At 43.7% G+C, this 17,426-nt stretch overlaps 1 protein-coding gene across 1 annotated transcript in view; it reads left to right on the forward strand.

The window, feature by feature from the left end:
* Positions 1-367: 367 nt before the first annotated feature.
* Positions 368-17,426, forward strand: part of PSTPIP1 (proline-serine-threonine phosphatase interacting protein 1) — a 53,943-nt gene continuing 36,884 nt past the window's right edge. Inside the window, exon 1 of the mRNA XM_005025076.6 lies at positions 368-810. Coding sequence (XP_005025133.3) covers positions 778-810 — 33 coding nt within the window. The 5' untranslated portion in view covers positions 368-777. The remainder of the gene's footprint in view (positions 811-17,426) is intronic.

Genomic DNA, 17,426 nt, shown 5'->3' on the forward strand with positions numbered 1-17,426 from the left:
AACTTTTCTCTCTACACACACACAAGTATCTCTACTCGCATGTTAAGGCACCTGCACATTTAAAACGTCCTTGGTTTAACCAGCCCTGAAAAGCATTTTCAGTTGCAGAAGGCAGCTTTGCAGCCCCAGTTCCCATGCACCAACATACAGGTCCATGCTACTCCAGGAGGTACTGGAGAAACGTGGCACACGCATACATTTCTTTCATTGGGTTTGCTACTTTTCCTTCACAAGACCAGAGCGTTATACAGCAGTTTGACTCTAATTTCCTCCCCAGTTTATCTTTGTATTGTGCTGGTTTCCTTTGCATGTTAATTGCCCTCTCTCCTCCCATAGCCGATCAGATCAAGCCACTGAATCAACTTTTCTTTCTCTTTTTCTACCCACTGCTCGCATGCACACATGGCAAGGAGCAGACTGACACCATTTGACATCTCTTTGCTTCCTCATTTCAATATTAACTGTTTACCAGAAGAGAAACTGGTTTGGGGGTAGGGTGCTGAGTGCATGCATGTCTCTGTGTGTGAGCAAGAGCTTTTTTTTTTTTTTTTTTCCCCTCGGTACCTCCGCAGCTATAGGTCATTACACAGAGCTACCTGAAACTGCCTAGTGCTAGTTTTCACCAGCCTGAGCTGAGAAGACATTTCTGTGGATGTGCTCCCCATCCTGCCTGGGCTGGGGTACAGCAACAACTGCAGGGCTCGGTGCTGCTGCTGCTGCTCTTGTCTGAGAACCGACGTGCTGAGGGATCCCTTCGCCCTCCCCAGAGTGAGCGCAATGACACAGCTGCAGTTTAAAGATGCGTTTTGGGTAAGTGAGCTTTCCCCCCAAGTTTCCTCTATCGAATAAGTCTGTATTTAAATATCTTCTAAAATACAACCTGGCTCTAAATACACTTTGGAGCTAACTTAATCCTGCTCTGTCTTTTAAATTCATCCAAATTTGTCTCCAGGCAAAAACGTACTGCTCAAGTGTTTGATGGTAGGCAGAAGGAGACACTGTAAAGAATTACATCCAAAAACCAGCAACTTTTCCAGTTTCTGTGCTAGGTCCAGCATCTGCTTTTGAAGGGGACGTGGCTTTCTCTGTCTCACAGTCCTTAGAGCGCTCGCTTGCAGCAAGTCTCAGGCTTAGGAGTGGCTCCTCTTAGCAAGTGAACTGTTACTAATTACAGTCTGAATTCTCTAATGTTTGCTTGTAAAATGCAACAGCATCAGCAAAGCCAGCCAACCGTGTGCCAAATGCTGTTGCTCGCCCACCTATGGAGTCTGTGCCCACTTTTATGTGCAAAAGGGCATGCATGAGAGTGTGTAGGCGCCCAGCTCCCCTACAGCAGCACAGGTGGAAAAACTAGTAGTGGTGCTCGAGAACTCACAACTGGCTTAAGAAGTGTGAATACTAAAGCATTTGGCTTCCAGTTGAATAACCTTTGGGCACCTTGTTTTCAAGCTCTTCTTCTGCAGTTACAAGGTAAAAAGACCATAGCGGTTTATCTCTTGGGTAATCTGAGGTTCCCCTGCAACTGCTTCTCATGTGAAGGTTTTAAGGGGAAGAAAAAACCAACAGTGCAAAGTTGAGTAAACCAGGGTGTTAAATGGTTGCCTCCTGTCTAGGCAAACATTTCTCCAGCATCTAGAACTGACTTAAATAAGACATGAAGACGTACAAACTCTTCCCACCATGTTCCTACCAAGCTAATCAGAGCAGACTCTTCTCAGGATATTTTCTTTCCATGCTTTCTTTCTATTCTTTGAATTTCTATCCTTTGATAGAAAGAAAGGAGATTACCACTTCCTTCAGGGTAATCTCTCCCAGTATAAAACAGACAGACAGACCCAGGAAGAGGTTTCAGAGCAGCATTTTTCTCTAGGCTCCTCCAGGAAGCCAGCCCTGCCCCCACTGTAGTACCAGGTTTAAAGAGTTTAAAAATAAATAGTAATGGGGAAATAAATATGGTGATTTTGATGTTAATCCTAACTGTGCCAGAGCAAACCTCCACAAGGTTCTCGCCTCTTCTTTTATACAAACTGCATGGTCAACACACAGAGTAAAACATAACTGCAGCCAAGTGCGACTGCGAGAACTTCAGCTTTTGCATTTCTCAACTTCCCTCACCAGTGTGCAATCCAAATTTTAGAACTGCTACATTTTGTCAATTTACTTTCCAGGATCTTGGTCTTGAGCTAGAATACATGAGGCATGCTTCGCGGAGCAGGGGTAGGGTGATTAGCGCCTCTTGACAATCTGGCCAGGCCAGTTCTTCATGGCTCCTCTTCCCCAAGCTTCTCTCCTGTGCTTACTCATGCTAGCATGAATATAATCCTAGCTTGCCTTTGAAGCTACCACCGGCTTTAAAGGAAAGCATCTTTGTTTTTAATATTGCTTGGCTCGGAACATGACATTACTAAGCTTGATGAACAGGGCAGATTTATATCCAGTTGTGCTATGGTAGTTTTAGGTATGCAATAAGAAGTTTTCTAAAATGAAACCTTTCAGGATATTGCACAACATGGCAGAAGAGTACAGCTTGCCCCCAAAATCACAAGATCAGCAATTATTTTTGCATTCATAAGGTTCTGTTATGCCCATTAGTGAGCCAGAAATATATTTGCCCAGTTTACTTCCGTGAGCAATGATCTGCTTTATTAATTTATACCATGAATGGAGCCTGTCTCCATGACTGAAAAAACAAGAAGTGCATTTACGTCACAGCAGATCGCTCCTTACGGGCTCCTGATCTCTGAGCCCTGCCTAAGGACACCACTGCACCCTCTCCCAAGAATTCATCCTGGTGATGGATACCCAAGCATCAACTCCCTGCCCTTACCATCAACTTTTGGACAGGCAGAAGTTTCTTTAGTGAATATCACAACATAAAATATGCACATAAATCCAAAAAGCAGCAGATCCTCCTTGACTAGCATGGAGCTAGACTAGCCTGGGAAGGAACTAGATCATACATGCTAGTTCCTTCCCAGAAGGAGCTCCATTCATTTTTCTCTGAAGTCCCTCAAACTTAATCATGCGTGCTGCCTTTCCAGAGAATGCAAACTGTTCCTCATAGCTCATAAGAGTTTTAATATCTCTTTCCACTATTAAATGTAACAATGACAGGACTATTCTAAAACTTTCACACTTCTGCTATTTTTTTAATTGTCAGTGTTTCATGGCCTGGGCTGAAACCACTATATTTTTAATTACTCCTTTTGGTTTTATTTCTTGCACACACACTGTAATGATTTAAGTGAAATTCACTTAAAGCATCCACTAAGATACACTTCTTAGTGAACGTTTCCTATCCTCAGTTAATATTTTTGGAAAATATTAATGAGATGAAAATGTGAATCGATTTTGATAGTGTAACACATTAATAGTCTGCTGGAGTACTGCACAAATGCAAAACATTACCTGTCTCTAACATTGCATGAGATGGGTAGGTAAATGCCCAGGTCAGTGGGGAGCCCGTTCATGGTACCACCTGAGTTTCATGTTAACAGGCTTAAGACAACAGGAAGAAATAGGAACAACATTCCATTTTTTGTTATAACAAGTATTAACCCAGAAAATCTTTCCTTTTCTATCACAAATACTTTATCTTTCTTGATTTCCCTCTCTTCTAGATAGGCACTCGCTGGCATCATTTACTGGCTTTGTCTTAGCCACCTGAGAAGGTGGAATGAGGAAGATATTCAAAGGAGGCATTTAATCTTTGGCAGGCCCCAAAGTGCCCAGAGCTGAGAGAGAGCAAAGCTATTCCCTTTGGCAGCTTGGACTCAAAATCAAGTGGCCAAGTCAGTTCTGAAAAAGTGTCATGGAGCGTTAGTGTGCTTGGGAACTTCAACAGAGCTGTAAAGTGTGAAGTGCTCCTTATTTCTTAGGTGTGAAATGAGCTGAGGGCTTGTGGATTCTCCTAGCTCAGATTTAAAAGCATGCATGAGCTGGAGATATGAGCCAGCAAATATGACACAGGCCTTGAACTTGAGATAACAAGAATTAGCTGCCAGTCCTGCTGCAGACTTCTCTTTGCTATATTCCTTATCTACAAAATACCCAAGGTCATGCTCAGACACCGCAGTCCTGAGAGCCGTGTAGGTGTTTAAGATGAGCCTGATACAGACAAAGATGCTTTTAAAATCTTTCTTTTTTTGACTTAAGACTATATACTACATCACGTTTAATGCAAAACCTACCTTGTAGTTGAACCTCTCACCTGTTCTGGTAGCTTTTTGCATAATGATGCATGTTATACACCCAAAAAGATGTAACTAATTTTATAAATAATGTCACTTATTATGAGGGCAGAACCGAGCGCCGGCAGGGAGGGAAGGAGCCACCGAACCTTCTGTGCTGGCATCTCAGCTTTGCAAGGGGCTCACCCTCTGACTTTCACTTGGACTGCACTGTACTGGTTGCAGCTGTCTTTTCTACATGAGGCAAATTAAATGAACAATCTCACCACCCACTGGAGCACAGACCAGACCCTCTGTCAGTATGTATCACATCTCTCCGGGCCACAGAAAGTGTGACTAGAGACGGGTGCATGGGCACCATCACCATGTCCACAGTGGCCCTGCTTACATCCAGGGCCTGTCCTCACTAGTGGATGTGTGTGGAATGGGGGACAAAAGGGGAAACAACTTGGAAAAGTCCAACTAATTGCCCAGCCTAAGTCTGTGCTTGCTGTGTAGTCAACTTCATCTCCATGGGAGATGCTGCTCCATTCCTCTGTTGCATGTTATTTCCTCCTGTGTTCCCCTGTAACAGAAAATATCCGACCTGGGCAGGATGCTTTGCTCACTGGGGCAATGAGGAGCACTCTGCAAAGGGAGTTGCCATCCCAGAACAGTCCCTGAAGCCTCAAGAAATCACAAGACAAATACTTGATCAGTTCTTGTGCCTGCGGAAACACTGGTGTTTCAGGAAACACGTCTGAGCAGAGCACAACAATTAAGATGAAGCTCAAATGAATTAATACTCCCAGCTCATACATTGATAACGAGGCAAACACACTCACAGCTTCTTCCATCACCACATCCCTAATATGCTACCCTAGGAGGGTGTGTGAGGAAAGCAGTTACAGCATATTCAGGCGGTTCATTTCCTTGGTGATGAGCTGAAACGGAGGGACTGCAGTTTTATGTTTGCAGCTTCTGGTTGTATGCTTAGTCAGTTACGGCCTGAATGTGGTGTATCAGGCTGAGCATCTTCCCTGGCAGGAGAAGGAGCACTTGGGGCAGAGGGAGCTGGCTCCAAGGCCTTGGAAGTCTTTCCAGACCAGGTAGATGAATGGGTTTGTGGAAAGCTCGTTTTAGGTGAAATGAATTTGGTCATTTCTGATTAAAAACAATTAGATTGTTAGGTTTTATTATTTTTTTTCTTATGACCATGCTGCAGCTGAATGCTTTATCTAGAGGATTTAATGGCTTGAAATGGGTGATCGATGCTGCCCCAGTGACAATTTTGTTAATATTTTTACAAAGGTGCGTCTACTTTGTTTTAATCCCTCCTGCTCTGCAGCAGTTGTTTAATTTTACTTGGACTCAGACAACTGGAGAATTTCTATTTAGGCCAGCTCTAACTGTGCCAGGGGTATGCATTTTTGATACGGAAGAGGTGACTCAGAGATTCCCTTTTCACTCGCACACACAGGCAGCTAATGAGCAGCACACCGAGCCGAGAGGGTGTTTGTCACACGTGGTGCGAACCAGATCCTGTGGATCTGCAGCAGCACCTCAAGCATAGACCAAAGTGGGTGCCCTCTGGTTTGCTAAAGTAACCCGCAGAGGTGAATTGCATTTCAATACCTCTCCCCCCTAGAACCAGGTGATTCATTACCAATCCCCTTCCTCCCTTGAGACTTGCACTGCCCGCAGTGCATCAAGCAGTCACACCACTTCTCTTCTCCAGAATTTAGTCTCTGACCAGGGACGCTGACCCTGTGCTGCTTAGCAGACAGAGTGGAAGATTCTGAATTTCAATCCAGTTCTGCTTATTCCATACTTGCTGGGAAGGCAAATTAGGCCGCTCACAAAAGAGATATTTTTTTGTTATCCTTCAGCTCCATTGAGCACAAAAAGACCTTTTTCTTTTCTTATTGTGCTTTCATGCCGTACTGCAGCAGGATAGATTCTGGCTGGCAGATGGCGTCTAGCTTTTGTAACAAAACGTTTCTCAGCAGCCACAGCTCAGTAACCTATGAAGCTCCCTGTGTTGTTCAGTAAGAAGCTGGGGGTTGAGGCTGAGATGAGGTGAGAGCCGGGGAGCACAGCTCTGTACTGGGATCCCTCAGTGTGTCAAGGACAAGAATATAGGAAAAAACAAAAACAACAACAACAAAAAAAACACATTGAAAATATGCATCCAGATCCTAAAAGCTTTCCAGTTCACGGAAGAATTGCTCCTTTACTATGAATAGAGCTTACTGCTTCTTCAAAGTGGTGCAAAAGCACCACTCAACAGGACTGAAATTAAAAATGTGAACTAGGTGAGAACTGACCAGCAACGATCTGTTCTGGCTGGTTTAGAGCTTCTATCCTTCCATTCAGTGACAACAGCAAGTAAATAAGTAAATCCAAACCTTTTCTTTAAAGTACCGGATTCACACAGTATGATGCTATTTTGCTGCTGCTCTCAATTTTGTCCTAATCAATTCCTAAAAAGAAAGAAAGAAAGAAAAAAAAGGTGGAATCAAAGGGGGAAAAAAAAGGTAGATGAAAGCTATTGGGGGAAGAGACAAAACGGGAAACAAAGTATCCTGAAGTCTCATTCTCCCCTTACTCCCCACTCCTCCACAGCAGTGACAGAGGCTGCCGTAGCAGTTTGAGAGATAAATTCACCTTTCTCCTGCTCTCAGGTGCTTTTTCATGTTACTGAGCATCCCAGGGAGTCCTGGCAAAATGAGATCATGTTTTGAATGCTTTATCATGCTCAATGTAACAAAAAGGGGGGGGGGGGGAAAACAACTCATCCCTATGTGGACAGTGTGCTGGTGTAGGCAGCGGGGTGGCTCAGTCAGAGCCGCTTGATTCAGAACAAGTTTCTCCTTTACCTAAATGTGAATGACTCATTTCACTGTTGTTTGTTTGTTTTCATCTTCATCAAGACATGAAACATGGACTTTTACATTTAAATTTGCAGGGCAAGAAAACTATTTCCTACCCTGCTGTAGAAATATTAGCCATTTGTTTCGTACAGCAGAAGCCCATGAGAAAACAAAATGCTCCTGGGCAGATAACAGTGAGGCCTTTTGCAAGCACAACAAGATTTCCGTTCTTGCTGGTTAAAGGACAAGGCATTTTCGAGTGAACCGACACCCCGTGCCTGACAGCGGGGCTGAGGTGACAGCTTCAGCCACTCAAAGGCCTCAAAAGCTGCTGTAGCCATGCTGGTGTGATCCCTCAGCATGCACCCGCTTGTATAAATCTTGCCCATTTTCTATGCCCTAGGAGCCTGCTGAGGAGAAAGGAGATGCATCCAACTAAATACCCCATTGATCCATCAATTCCTACAAAAACATTATCAATCCCCTTTTTATTTTTTGCATAAAAATTAGAGAAATTAATGCAACTGTGAGCCAACTCAGAGAAATGCTTCCCAGAAGGAAACGCAGCACTGGTAGAGTTGTCCTGCCTGAACAAACATCTAGAATTTACTTAAATTTTACTTAAATAAAATCCTCTTTTATGAATTTCTAAAAGCCTAAAGTTGATTTTCACAGATCACAGAATCACAGAATTTCTAGGTTGGAAGAGACCTCAAGATCATCGAGTCCAACCTCTGACCTAACGCTAACAGTCCCCACTAAACCATATCCCTAAGCTCTATTTTCATCTCTCAGATTGCACAATTCCCTAGGACTTGGTGATACATCATACTAATGGATCGTAAGAACATGTTGCATCATATTGAGTAACAGGATATGTAGAAAATGATTATTTAAGCAGCAAAGATCTCTTGTAAAATGGAAATGACAATATATAGCTATTGGAATAGTCCTCACTAAGGAATGAACTCTTACAGCAGAACTCTGGGAAGATTTCCTGAAGCTTAACTCCCCTTTATGCCAGGAAAGATGACCAACAAAATGCCCTTTTTTTTTTATTTTTATTTTTATTTTTATTTTTATTTTTTTTATAAGGGCCACTGGAAGTGTGGGTGCAGCAGCACGTCATGCTCAGTGCCATTTCAGGACTAGCAGGAAACAAATATAAGTTTTCTAAGAGAGGGAGGAGAAAACCACATAGCTCTTTTTAATTAAGTGATGTACCAACTAGGCAGGTCTGGCTCCAGGGGCTGTGGATGACCTCCTGAACAACTGTCGCTGTGCCTGAGCAAGTCAGGATTGTTTCACGTCGCCCTCTCCTTCCCCCCAGTGCTTGCAGGAGGAGAGGAGCTCTCTTTGCAAAAGAGACCTGGAAGCAGAAGAGCTAAAGAGGAATAGAAACAAAAATAAACTCTGAACATTATTCTGCATAAAACAGAAGTATCTTCTGCTTTAATATTCCATTTCTCCTTATTTTACTTCCAGTTTCTCTTGTGTACCTACTATTATACATTAAGAGACTGAAATAACATCTGATCTCAAATTCAATGTGCTTATTTATCTGGCTCCAGAAGGCACCACGGCTAAACGGTGCTGTGGTTCAGCCCCCAGTTAGGAAAAGAAGGTGCAAATGCTCACAGCAGATCTTTGTGTTGACTCCTGGGAAGAAGCCACCTTACTTTGTGGATTTAGCCTATGTCCAAAGTCATCACATCACAAAAAAAAAAAAAAAAAAAAAAAAAAGTAAAAGGAATGCCACCACCTCAAGCCTGTGTCAAATAGCCACATCAAGCTCTGATTTAAAGCTAAGGAAGGATGTGTCCCATTGCTCACTACCCAAGGAAAACCAGAACAAAACCAAACCCATAAAATGTTGCAATCTTTACAAAATTCAGCTACAGTTTTTCTTCCTTAAGAAACTTTGTGTACTCTCAGAGTATTACTTAATTATGGAATTAAGGAGGAAAGTTGAAACGGAGGCAATAACCACAAGCAGAGCCCTTCTATTAGACTAGAATTGGAACAAGCCTGTTGGAACAAGCCTGTTCCCTGTGTGCCATTAATTTGCCACCCAACAAACCACCTGCAAAAGTTAAGAGGGTTTTGTGCAGCAGTCACTTTGTGGGTATGCAAATAATGGGGTGACTATAACATGAGAAAAGCCAAACTACAAGCCATGACTACTAGACTGCCTTACTTCCAAGCCATGGGCAGTCCGGGAGGCGGGACAGCAGGGCAGGGGCTCAGAAAGCGGAGGAGCGAATCCCTCTTGTCAGCAGAACCCTGAAACAGCCATTTCCTGCTCCCTGAAACCCACCCGTGGAGTCACAGAGCAAAACACCACTGGGAAATGACGAGTTTGCTCAATGCCACCAGTTGTGCAATACTGCCATGCAGTTTGTGCAATATCACAGAAGCATAGGATACCCCGAGTTGGAAGGGACCCATAAGGATCATGGAGTCCAACTCCTGGCACCACACAGGTCTGCCCAAAAGTGTACACCATGTGCCTAAGGGCACAGTCCAATCGCTTCTTAAATTCAGACAGGCTTGGTGCAGTGACTACGTCCCTGGGGAGCCTGTTCCAGTGTGTGACCACCCTCTTGGTGAAGAACCTCTTCCTGATGTCCAGCCTAAACTTCCCCTGACTCAGCTTAACAGTGTTCCTGCGGGTCCTGTCACTGGTGATTATGGAGACTTGATCGGCTCCTTCCCCTCCACTCCCCCTCGCGAAGAAGTTGCAGACCGTGATGAGGTCCCCCCCTCAGCCTCCTTTTCTGCAGGCTGAACAGGCCCAATTTCAGCTTATTTCTGAACGCCGTAGCTTCTGCAGAATCGCAGTGTAATGAGGATCTCTGCTTTCATTTTAAGCTCTCCAGCCTACCTCGCTGAACGGAGAATGGGAGCTGGCGCTCTAGCAACTCAGTAATTAAAATGCTACAAGTGCAATAGTTTTTCTCCCCCTCTGCTTTTCAAAGTGCCCATTCAAGATATGCATCTATCTTGATATGCATCTATTTCATCTAAATAAAATTTGCTCCCCAGGAAAAGTAATCTGCATTGCAGATTCAAGTAACAAAGACAGTAGTATGACTGCAAACTAAGCTTTATGTTAAAAACTCCCGAGTCAGATCCTGAAAAGGTTACAGAGAAGACCCAAGGTAGCCCTCTACACCTGTAGTGAATGTTTATGTTCCTGCAGTGCAAAAAGTGAGTTTACAAGCAGGGAAAGAAAAGTTATATATCCAGCTCCGGCCACCTACTCTGCATTGTTTTTTTCCTCCTTGTATTATATACTTAAAAAACAAACTTTTTTTTTTTTCTTTTTCCCTAATGTTTGTATAAATTCTGTAGTCACATCACACCAGTCTCCAAAGGCACGAACAGCCAGTTCCTTTCAGCCCATTCCAACCACTTGCAGACAAGAGGAAAAATGAGCTCTTACACAATAATGCATTAGACAGTACAGATGTACACTTTAAACACACTAAAAGGTTTGTTATCACATGAAAGTTTATAAAAAAGGACTCGTATCACACCTAGCATTGGTCAGAGGAACCTGCTTTGCTTACAGGCGTCTCCTGTAACATCACTCTTCTGGAGGCTGACCACTGTCCCCATTTATGTGCTCACCAGCACAGCTTTTTTTTTTTTTTTTTTAACCAGCATGGCTAGTTTTTCAGTGGCTAACACAGGACAAGGCAGCAGAGGGTCAGGCTGCAAACCTGGGGTTTTGGTATGATAAAATGCTCTTTCCTGTTTCACCAGTGCGGAGCAGATCTAAGACAGCATCTCATGTAACTGGAAGCAATACCTAACAGCTTCTTATTGCACCAGGGCAACCCGGAGCCAGGCATCCTTCCTCGGTATCACCCCATGCAGCTGGGTAGAGCTGGGACTTGAACATCAGATTGTGATCAGAATAGTGGTACTCATGGCTATCCCATTGTATTTCACGGTTAGGGTAGCCTATGTGGCACAGGAGGAAACATTCTAAACTACAGACATGTAGCATATTATCATGTGAATCTATCTGTAGAAACACTAGGAAATTGTCAAGGATCCCAGAAAAAAAAAAGGAAACCAAACCAAACAATAATAACAAAAAAAAAAAAAAAACACAAAACAAGTGATTCACTTGCAGTGAATTAACCTGACATGATAGGAAACATGCAGCCAAATGTACTTTGAGACCATAAAGTTTGTTTTTGGCTGTTGACTACCAAATCTGCCTGCTGCTCTCCTACAGCAAATATTAAGCCCGTAGAGCACTCAAAAAGGAGACCAGGAGATCCAGAGATCAAGATCACTGTTTGAAAGCAGTGCCAGTGTACAGTGTTATAATTTGTTGATATAACTCAGTAAGAGCAACTTAGGTTCAACCCAGGACTGAGGTATCGTGTACTGTACAGCTGTGGACAACAAGGATTTATTTCTGATGGTTGGAGAAGACACTGGCAGAATGATGCTTGTTCAAAACTCACCTGCTCTCTCTGAACTTCCTCCTCACAGCCAGGAGTTACTTCATTTCTGAACCAACAAAAATGAATTTTAAGTTTTTGTTTTACAAAAATTGTCATGAGCTTACCTTAAGTAGGCAGCGTAAGTTATGATGCAAAAAAGGTTGGAAAAAAGATACTCATAGCAAATTCAGTTTCCTTTTTTTTTTTTTTTTTTTTTTCCCTCTCCATTTTGAAAATCTGTATGAATGCCTTATTTAGAAGATTTAGCAACATCTGTCATTTTCAGTTCAAACTTTATAATACTTGATAAAAGTCTTGGGTAAATACCATTAAGAACAAAGACAACAAAGACAAGGGATGCACTAGAATAGCTAACTATTAAGGTATTAAGTTTTTTTTTTTTTTTTTTTTTTTTTTTTTTTTTTTTTTTAATATTTGCAGATAATACATTTCAATTCCCAAATGAAAGACAGGCAAAAAGGATGTCTGATGGCCATGCTGAAGGTGCCACATTCGTACTGTCACTGCTTGCACTAGGCCCACCTTAGATGAGCAAACCAGGTAACATGCAGGTTTTGGTGCAACCTTTAACACTACGGTAGCTCAGAAGCATCGTGCCACATACCAAGCAATGCACCAGGAGTCTGCTAAGTCATTATTTCCTTTCCAGCCCCTCTTCCCAGCCAGGACAGGATAGCCATTTGCTGTGTTGTGTCCTGGGGGTTACTTTCCCTGTGTACCAGCTAGGACACAGTTCCTTGCAAAACCAAGCAAGCGGATGTTGCTGGAGGAGCTGGAGGAGAGGCCTTTCTTGTTGTCAGCTGGCACTGCAGCTACCCTGAGCAATGCAGCACATTCAGGTGGAGCTGCAGCATCCATTCACCACACAGGATGTAGAGCTCCAGCTGCAAAGCACTTCCCTGGGGAGATGCTGAGCTGCAGACAAGCCAGCTTATCCTGCAAGAGCAGGCAGAGATATCCATTGTGGCACGTAAATTACCTCTTAATGAAGTTCTGGGTGGGTAAGCCAGGTCACTAACAAAATGCTCCAACAAAAACAGCCCCAGGAGAGGAGCCCACAGCTCCTACAGCAAAACTGTAATGGCTTGAGAAATTCACATCACTCTCTGAATAATAGCAGGTGGACAAAAAAGGTTGTAGAATGGAGGTAGTGCTTTACACTCAAGCCCGGATGGTTTTGCTTCAGCTCAATCCTTTCTAACAGCTATTCACCAAACCCACATTTTAGTTACCAGTACAGCATTTTAGTCCTTCCTACTTGATATTATTGCAGTAGCACCCTTGTGATATCAAAACAGATTCATGCTCTTCAGAAAGCCTTGCAGCCTCATCTCTGGAGGGAAGGGCATTGCTCATTCCACTGGCAGGAAGCAACTCTCAGAAACAGGAGCAGGAGATGAAATGCCCCCTCTCCGTTAGCTGTGCTTCTCCTGATGAGAAGAAAAACCCTGGGCTCCAGGGCAGAGACAAGGTGCATGGGAATTATTAATGGAAAAATCTTGAACAATACAAATCTGCCTGCTACACAGGTATCCCTTTGTCAAACACCTTCTTACCAGGGATTACAAATCTGTTGGACAACCCGGATTAACTAATCCTTTTTATTAAAGTAACAATGCATAAATTCCCTTTCGTAGTCACACATGCTTTGACTAAGTGGGATCACTTTCTTGGCAATGAAACAAATTACTGCTGGTGATTTGAATCACTCTCTTGAAAGCATCTGTCTCTTTAGATTTGTTACAAGCAAATGATGTTTTACACATTTAATGAATATACTTGTTATCTAATTAGAACTTTTTTTCTAGTTTCTGAACAACAACAAAAAAATAGTCCTTTGACTTTTCATTAGTTCTTATGATCACCACAAAGTCCCAGCTGAGAGGTGCCCAAGCACCAACTGAGTGGGGCAACTTTAACAGCCTCTACAAGAATCAGTTGATGCAAATGCTAATTACAATGCAGAATGGTAAATGGGAAGTAGAACAAAGGCAAGACAGCTTATCAAGGCGAAATAGTTGTTTAACATGATATAATCTCGCTGTCTTGACAAAGAAAATGTGAGGTCAGTTGTACTGTTACACAGGAAATCCTAAAGAAACCAGAGAAGAAAAACAAAACAGGACTTTGCACAGACACAGCAGGAGAACAAGAAGCACAAAGTAGGTGAAGGGCCTGTTCTGGAGGAAGGGTTCTTGAGAGCTAAGGAGTGAGTTTATTCAATATATTCTCTGAAGATACTGGCATAAAACAATAAGGATGGGCTGGGAGCAGCTGTTGTTGAAACAAGTGTGTAGAGTTTATTGTACTGGAGGTGTCTGATAACCTGCAAGCCCAGGGTAACAGAAAGCAGCTACAATTATTGTTTTAATGCAAAATGTGCAAAATCAGAGTCAGAGACCAGTAAGAAGAAGGTCCAATGTACTCTGGGACCTCACTAATTGCAGTGGCAGGAAGAGGAGGAAATGGCAGGAGAGGAGGAAATTTCAGGTATATCAATAGATCATAGGTAGATCTGTTAGGTGCCACTGGGATTATTTGATAGTGCAGGAAGGCAGATATGACCCTCTGATGCATCAGAAGTGTTTCTTAGGAAGAAGACATCCATGCCATAGTATGAAGCACCAGCTAGCATCACAGGAGCGGCAGAGTAGGATCCTTGCTCAACAGGGATTTATTCAGCCTTGGGCAGGTACTACAGAAACACAGAGGAAACAATGGAATGAGAAACCAGTGCCATAGGAAGCAGCAAAGGGGGTTTGTCTGGATTCAATAAAAGACTGGGAGATGCTGTAGGTGTACAACATATTAAGGAAGAAAAAGAACCAGTGAAATGAAAGGGAAATGTTTGTGTGAGAGGACTTACATGTAGGTCTAAATGCCTGTGTTGTGGTTGGAAATTACAAACCAACATTGTAGGGTGAGAGCATGTAGCAGCCTAACCTTGTCCAAAAGTGGTCTGCCATCTGTCTGTGCTTTCTTTCCCTCCTTGCTGAGCCCGTGACATGCCAGGGGCACGTGCTGTTAGGTGGAAGCCCCATCGGCTCCCTGAGCCAGCTGCCCGGGGGCCGAGGCAGTCCTGCTTTAGGGTAATGTCAGCTGCTGTGTTGCTGAGATACAGCTTCCATGTTCTTCAGGAACACATTGGGAGGACAATAAGGCAAATTTTGAGATGGTTTCCCCCAAGTGAAGAAAGATTAAATGAGATTCAGCTGGACACCAGAAGTCCTTTTGAGACCTGCGCTTAGCCAGAGCCAAATGCCCCTGTAAGGGGCAGCCACAGGGACAAATGTTAAATGAATGTCCCCGGCAAGGCCAGATGCATCCCTTGGAGGAGATGCCAGCTCATTCTTCTGTGGCTGCAGCAGCTCCATTTTGAACACATTCAAACCTTACTCCTGCTAGGAGGCAATGGCCAGGAAGCAGAGCAGTGAGTAAGGCACCAGCTATTTTGTGCCTTATGAATGGTTCCCAGAGGTACAGCCTGTGCTGTCCTTTCATCACCGCATTTGCGTCAGTCTAAAAGAGGTGGGGGTAAGACACTGAGAATTTTAGCATTTATTGTACAGAGAGATATGTTGAACAGGAGCAGCAAAGTAACATTAAAGTGTGCTTATCACTCTCCATTGGTGCTTGTAGCAGTATGCCCAGCTACTGGGGTGATACAAACCCATGTGATATTTCCAATTACCTCTGAGCAGCATTTCTGGGACAGGGAAGCTGTGTACACAGCCACGGGATTTGGCTAATTGGATCTGAAAATATGCAATCAACATTTTCGGGCTGTGAGTTTGCTGTGGAGGGTCTCACTGGAATGTTTCTGACAGGCAGAGCGAGCAATTAATGAGGGGTTTTAGAGGAGCAATGCCCTCTGCCCTTGGGATTCCTCAAAAAAGAGAAAGAAATAACGGAGTAGGGAAGTAACAGTCTACTGCCTGGGTATTATTAAGAATCTTCCTCATTTCCTCCACGAATGGCAAAAACTCACTTCTAATTTATTTCACAATAGGATCCCTCCTCAGGATCCGCATTCTAACTTGCCCTTAGAAACATTAGGAGAACGGATGTTTTGTTTTTAAAATCCTGTTGCCTTAGGGCTGATTACACGCATCAGATGAGCATATGTAATCCTATCAGCTTCCTGTGGTTGCGACAGTGCTAAGAGGGAATCCATTTGCACTCTCTCCATCGCCTTTTATCTACGTTATTATTTTGCCTGGCTCTATAGAGCAGACACTTTGATGGTAGAGGCATTTGACTATGTCTCATGTGAACCATTATCCCACTGCCTTTCCTTTCTCCCCGCTGCACATGACAAGAGGGTCTATTAGGGAAGAAGAAAATACTGTCATCAAGAAACTGTAGCACTGGGAATATTGCTATGACCTGTAGGATTTCCAAAGATTGTCTGCAGAACTTTTCCTAAATCTTAATGATGCAAAAACCACTCTCAGCTCTACAAAGCTGCACAGAAGCCCTGGGGCAGGGGTGAGTGGCACAGACACAACCGTGCCTGCCACCCGCCAGCACGTGGCCACCACCATGCGTTGCCAGAGCTCACCCTATTTCTCTCCACTGAAAGCACTGAGGAAGCAAACCAAAAGCTCAGGTGTCCAACTGCTGCTTGCCGGGTGATCCTTCTGGAGACCCAAACTCTAATATCTGTCTTCTTCACAGTTGTGGTGGAAAGCAATAAGCAAATACACTTATTAAATTATAGCTGCTTTGAAGACAGTGGATAAATGCATAAACCATATTCAGTTCGTATATAAACACCTACATATAAATTGCTCGAGGGAAGGACCACATCCATTCTCTTTATGGCTACAGAGTGCAGTTTTACCATAACACTGTAACATAATGCTCACCACTATGTCTTCAATAACATTATCACCATGTACTGATTAACCGAGGCTCTCAGTGTAAAAATGGCTTGTCCCAGTCCCACTGCAAGGCAGTGGGAGGACTAGAAGGAAAACAAATCCTCTCTGTGCCACATTCTGAGCATGTCACAGCTTTATTGCCTTCCTCTTCTGCGCTCCCAGCATTTCCTCAGCTCAGCAGCACCAGCTTCTTTGTGACTCTGATTTACCTTTGAGGCAGTGCAAATCTGAAAGTTAGTAAAATTATTAAAGAAGTGCAAAGCTAATAGCCTAGGCACTAATTATTTTTCTTCTCACTACTCAGATTACTCATGCATTTTTGTCTGAGGTGCATGGAGGTATGCTCTGATAGATGGATAGCATGCACAGGGATAAGCCTGGCACAGGGGCTCACAAGCTGGGGAGGGAACTGCAGTCCTAGACCACAGCAGAGAAACACAGCCCCAAGCAGCACAGAGCTCTGTGACAAGCAGGAGATGGGAGCCCTGGCTTTGGGGCAGCAGACTCCACCCAGCTCCATGACCTGGTCCTCCAGGGGTGTCTGCCTGGAAATCTCACATCACCTTGGCTGGCTCCTTGTGGGATCATGGAGCAAGACAAGCTGCAGTGCTCTGCTGCAAAAATACCCAAAGGCACATGCAAATCCCACGTGTTGCACAGGGGATTAGGCAGTGAATGAGAAAGCAAGGGAAGCTGCCATCCTTGGACAGTCTCAGAAATACACATGTTCAGTTTCCAGCAGGTTCAATGTCCAAATTATCAGGCTCTCTGCATGCTTATGTTCTACTTACAAACAAACCCCAAACTTGTGTCATGTTGAATTTACACCAACCAGACCAATTTCAGCAATGACAAGAGCTGTTACAGGTACAGCAATCCCCAAGGGAGGCATAGCAGCACAGGAGAACTCAGCGTTGTCTGACAGCAAATGGTGTCCCTGTGTTACACACCATCCCTCTGAAACAACCCACCACCAACCAGGTGGCCCAGCCACTACCTCGTGGATTGATGATATCC

Source organism: Anas platyrhynchos, chromosome 11, assembly GCF_047663525.1.
Source record: "Anas platyrhynchos isolate ZD024472 breed Pekin duck chromosome 11, IASCAAS_PekinDuck_T2T, whole genome shotgun sequence".
NCBI lineage: Eukaryota > Metazoa > Chordata > Aves > Anseriformes > Anatidae > Anas > Anas platyrhynchos.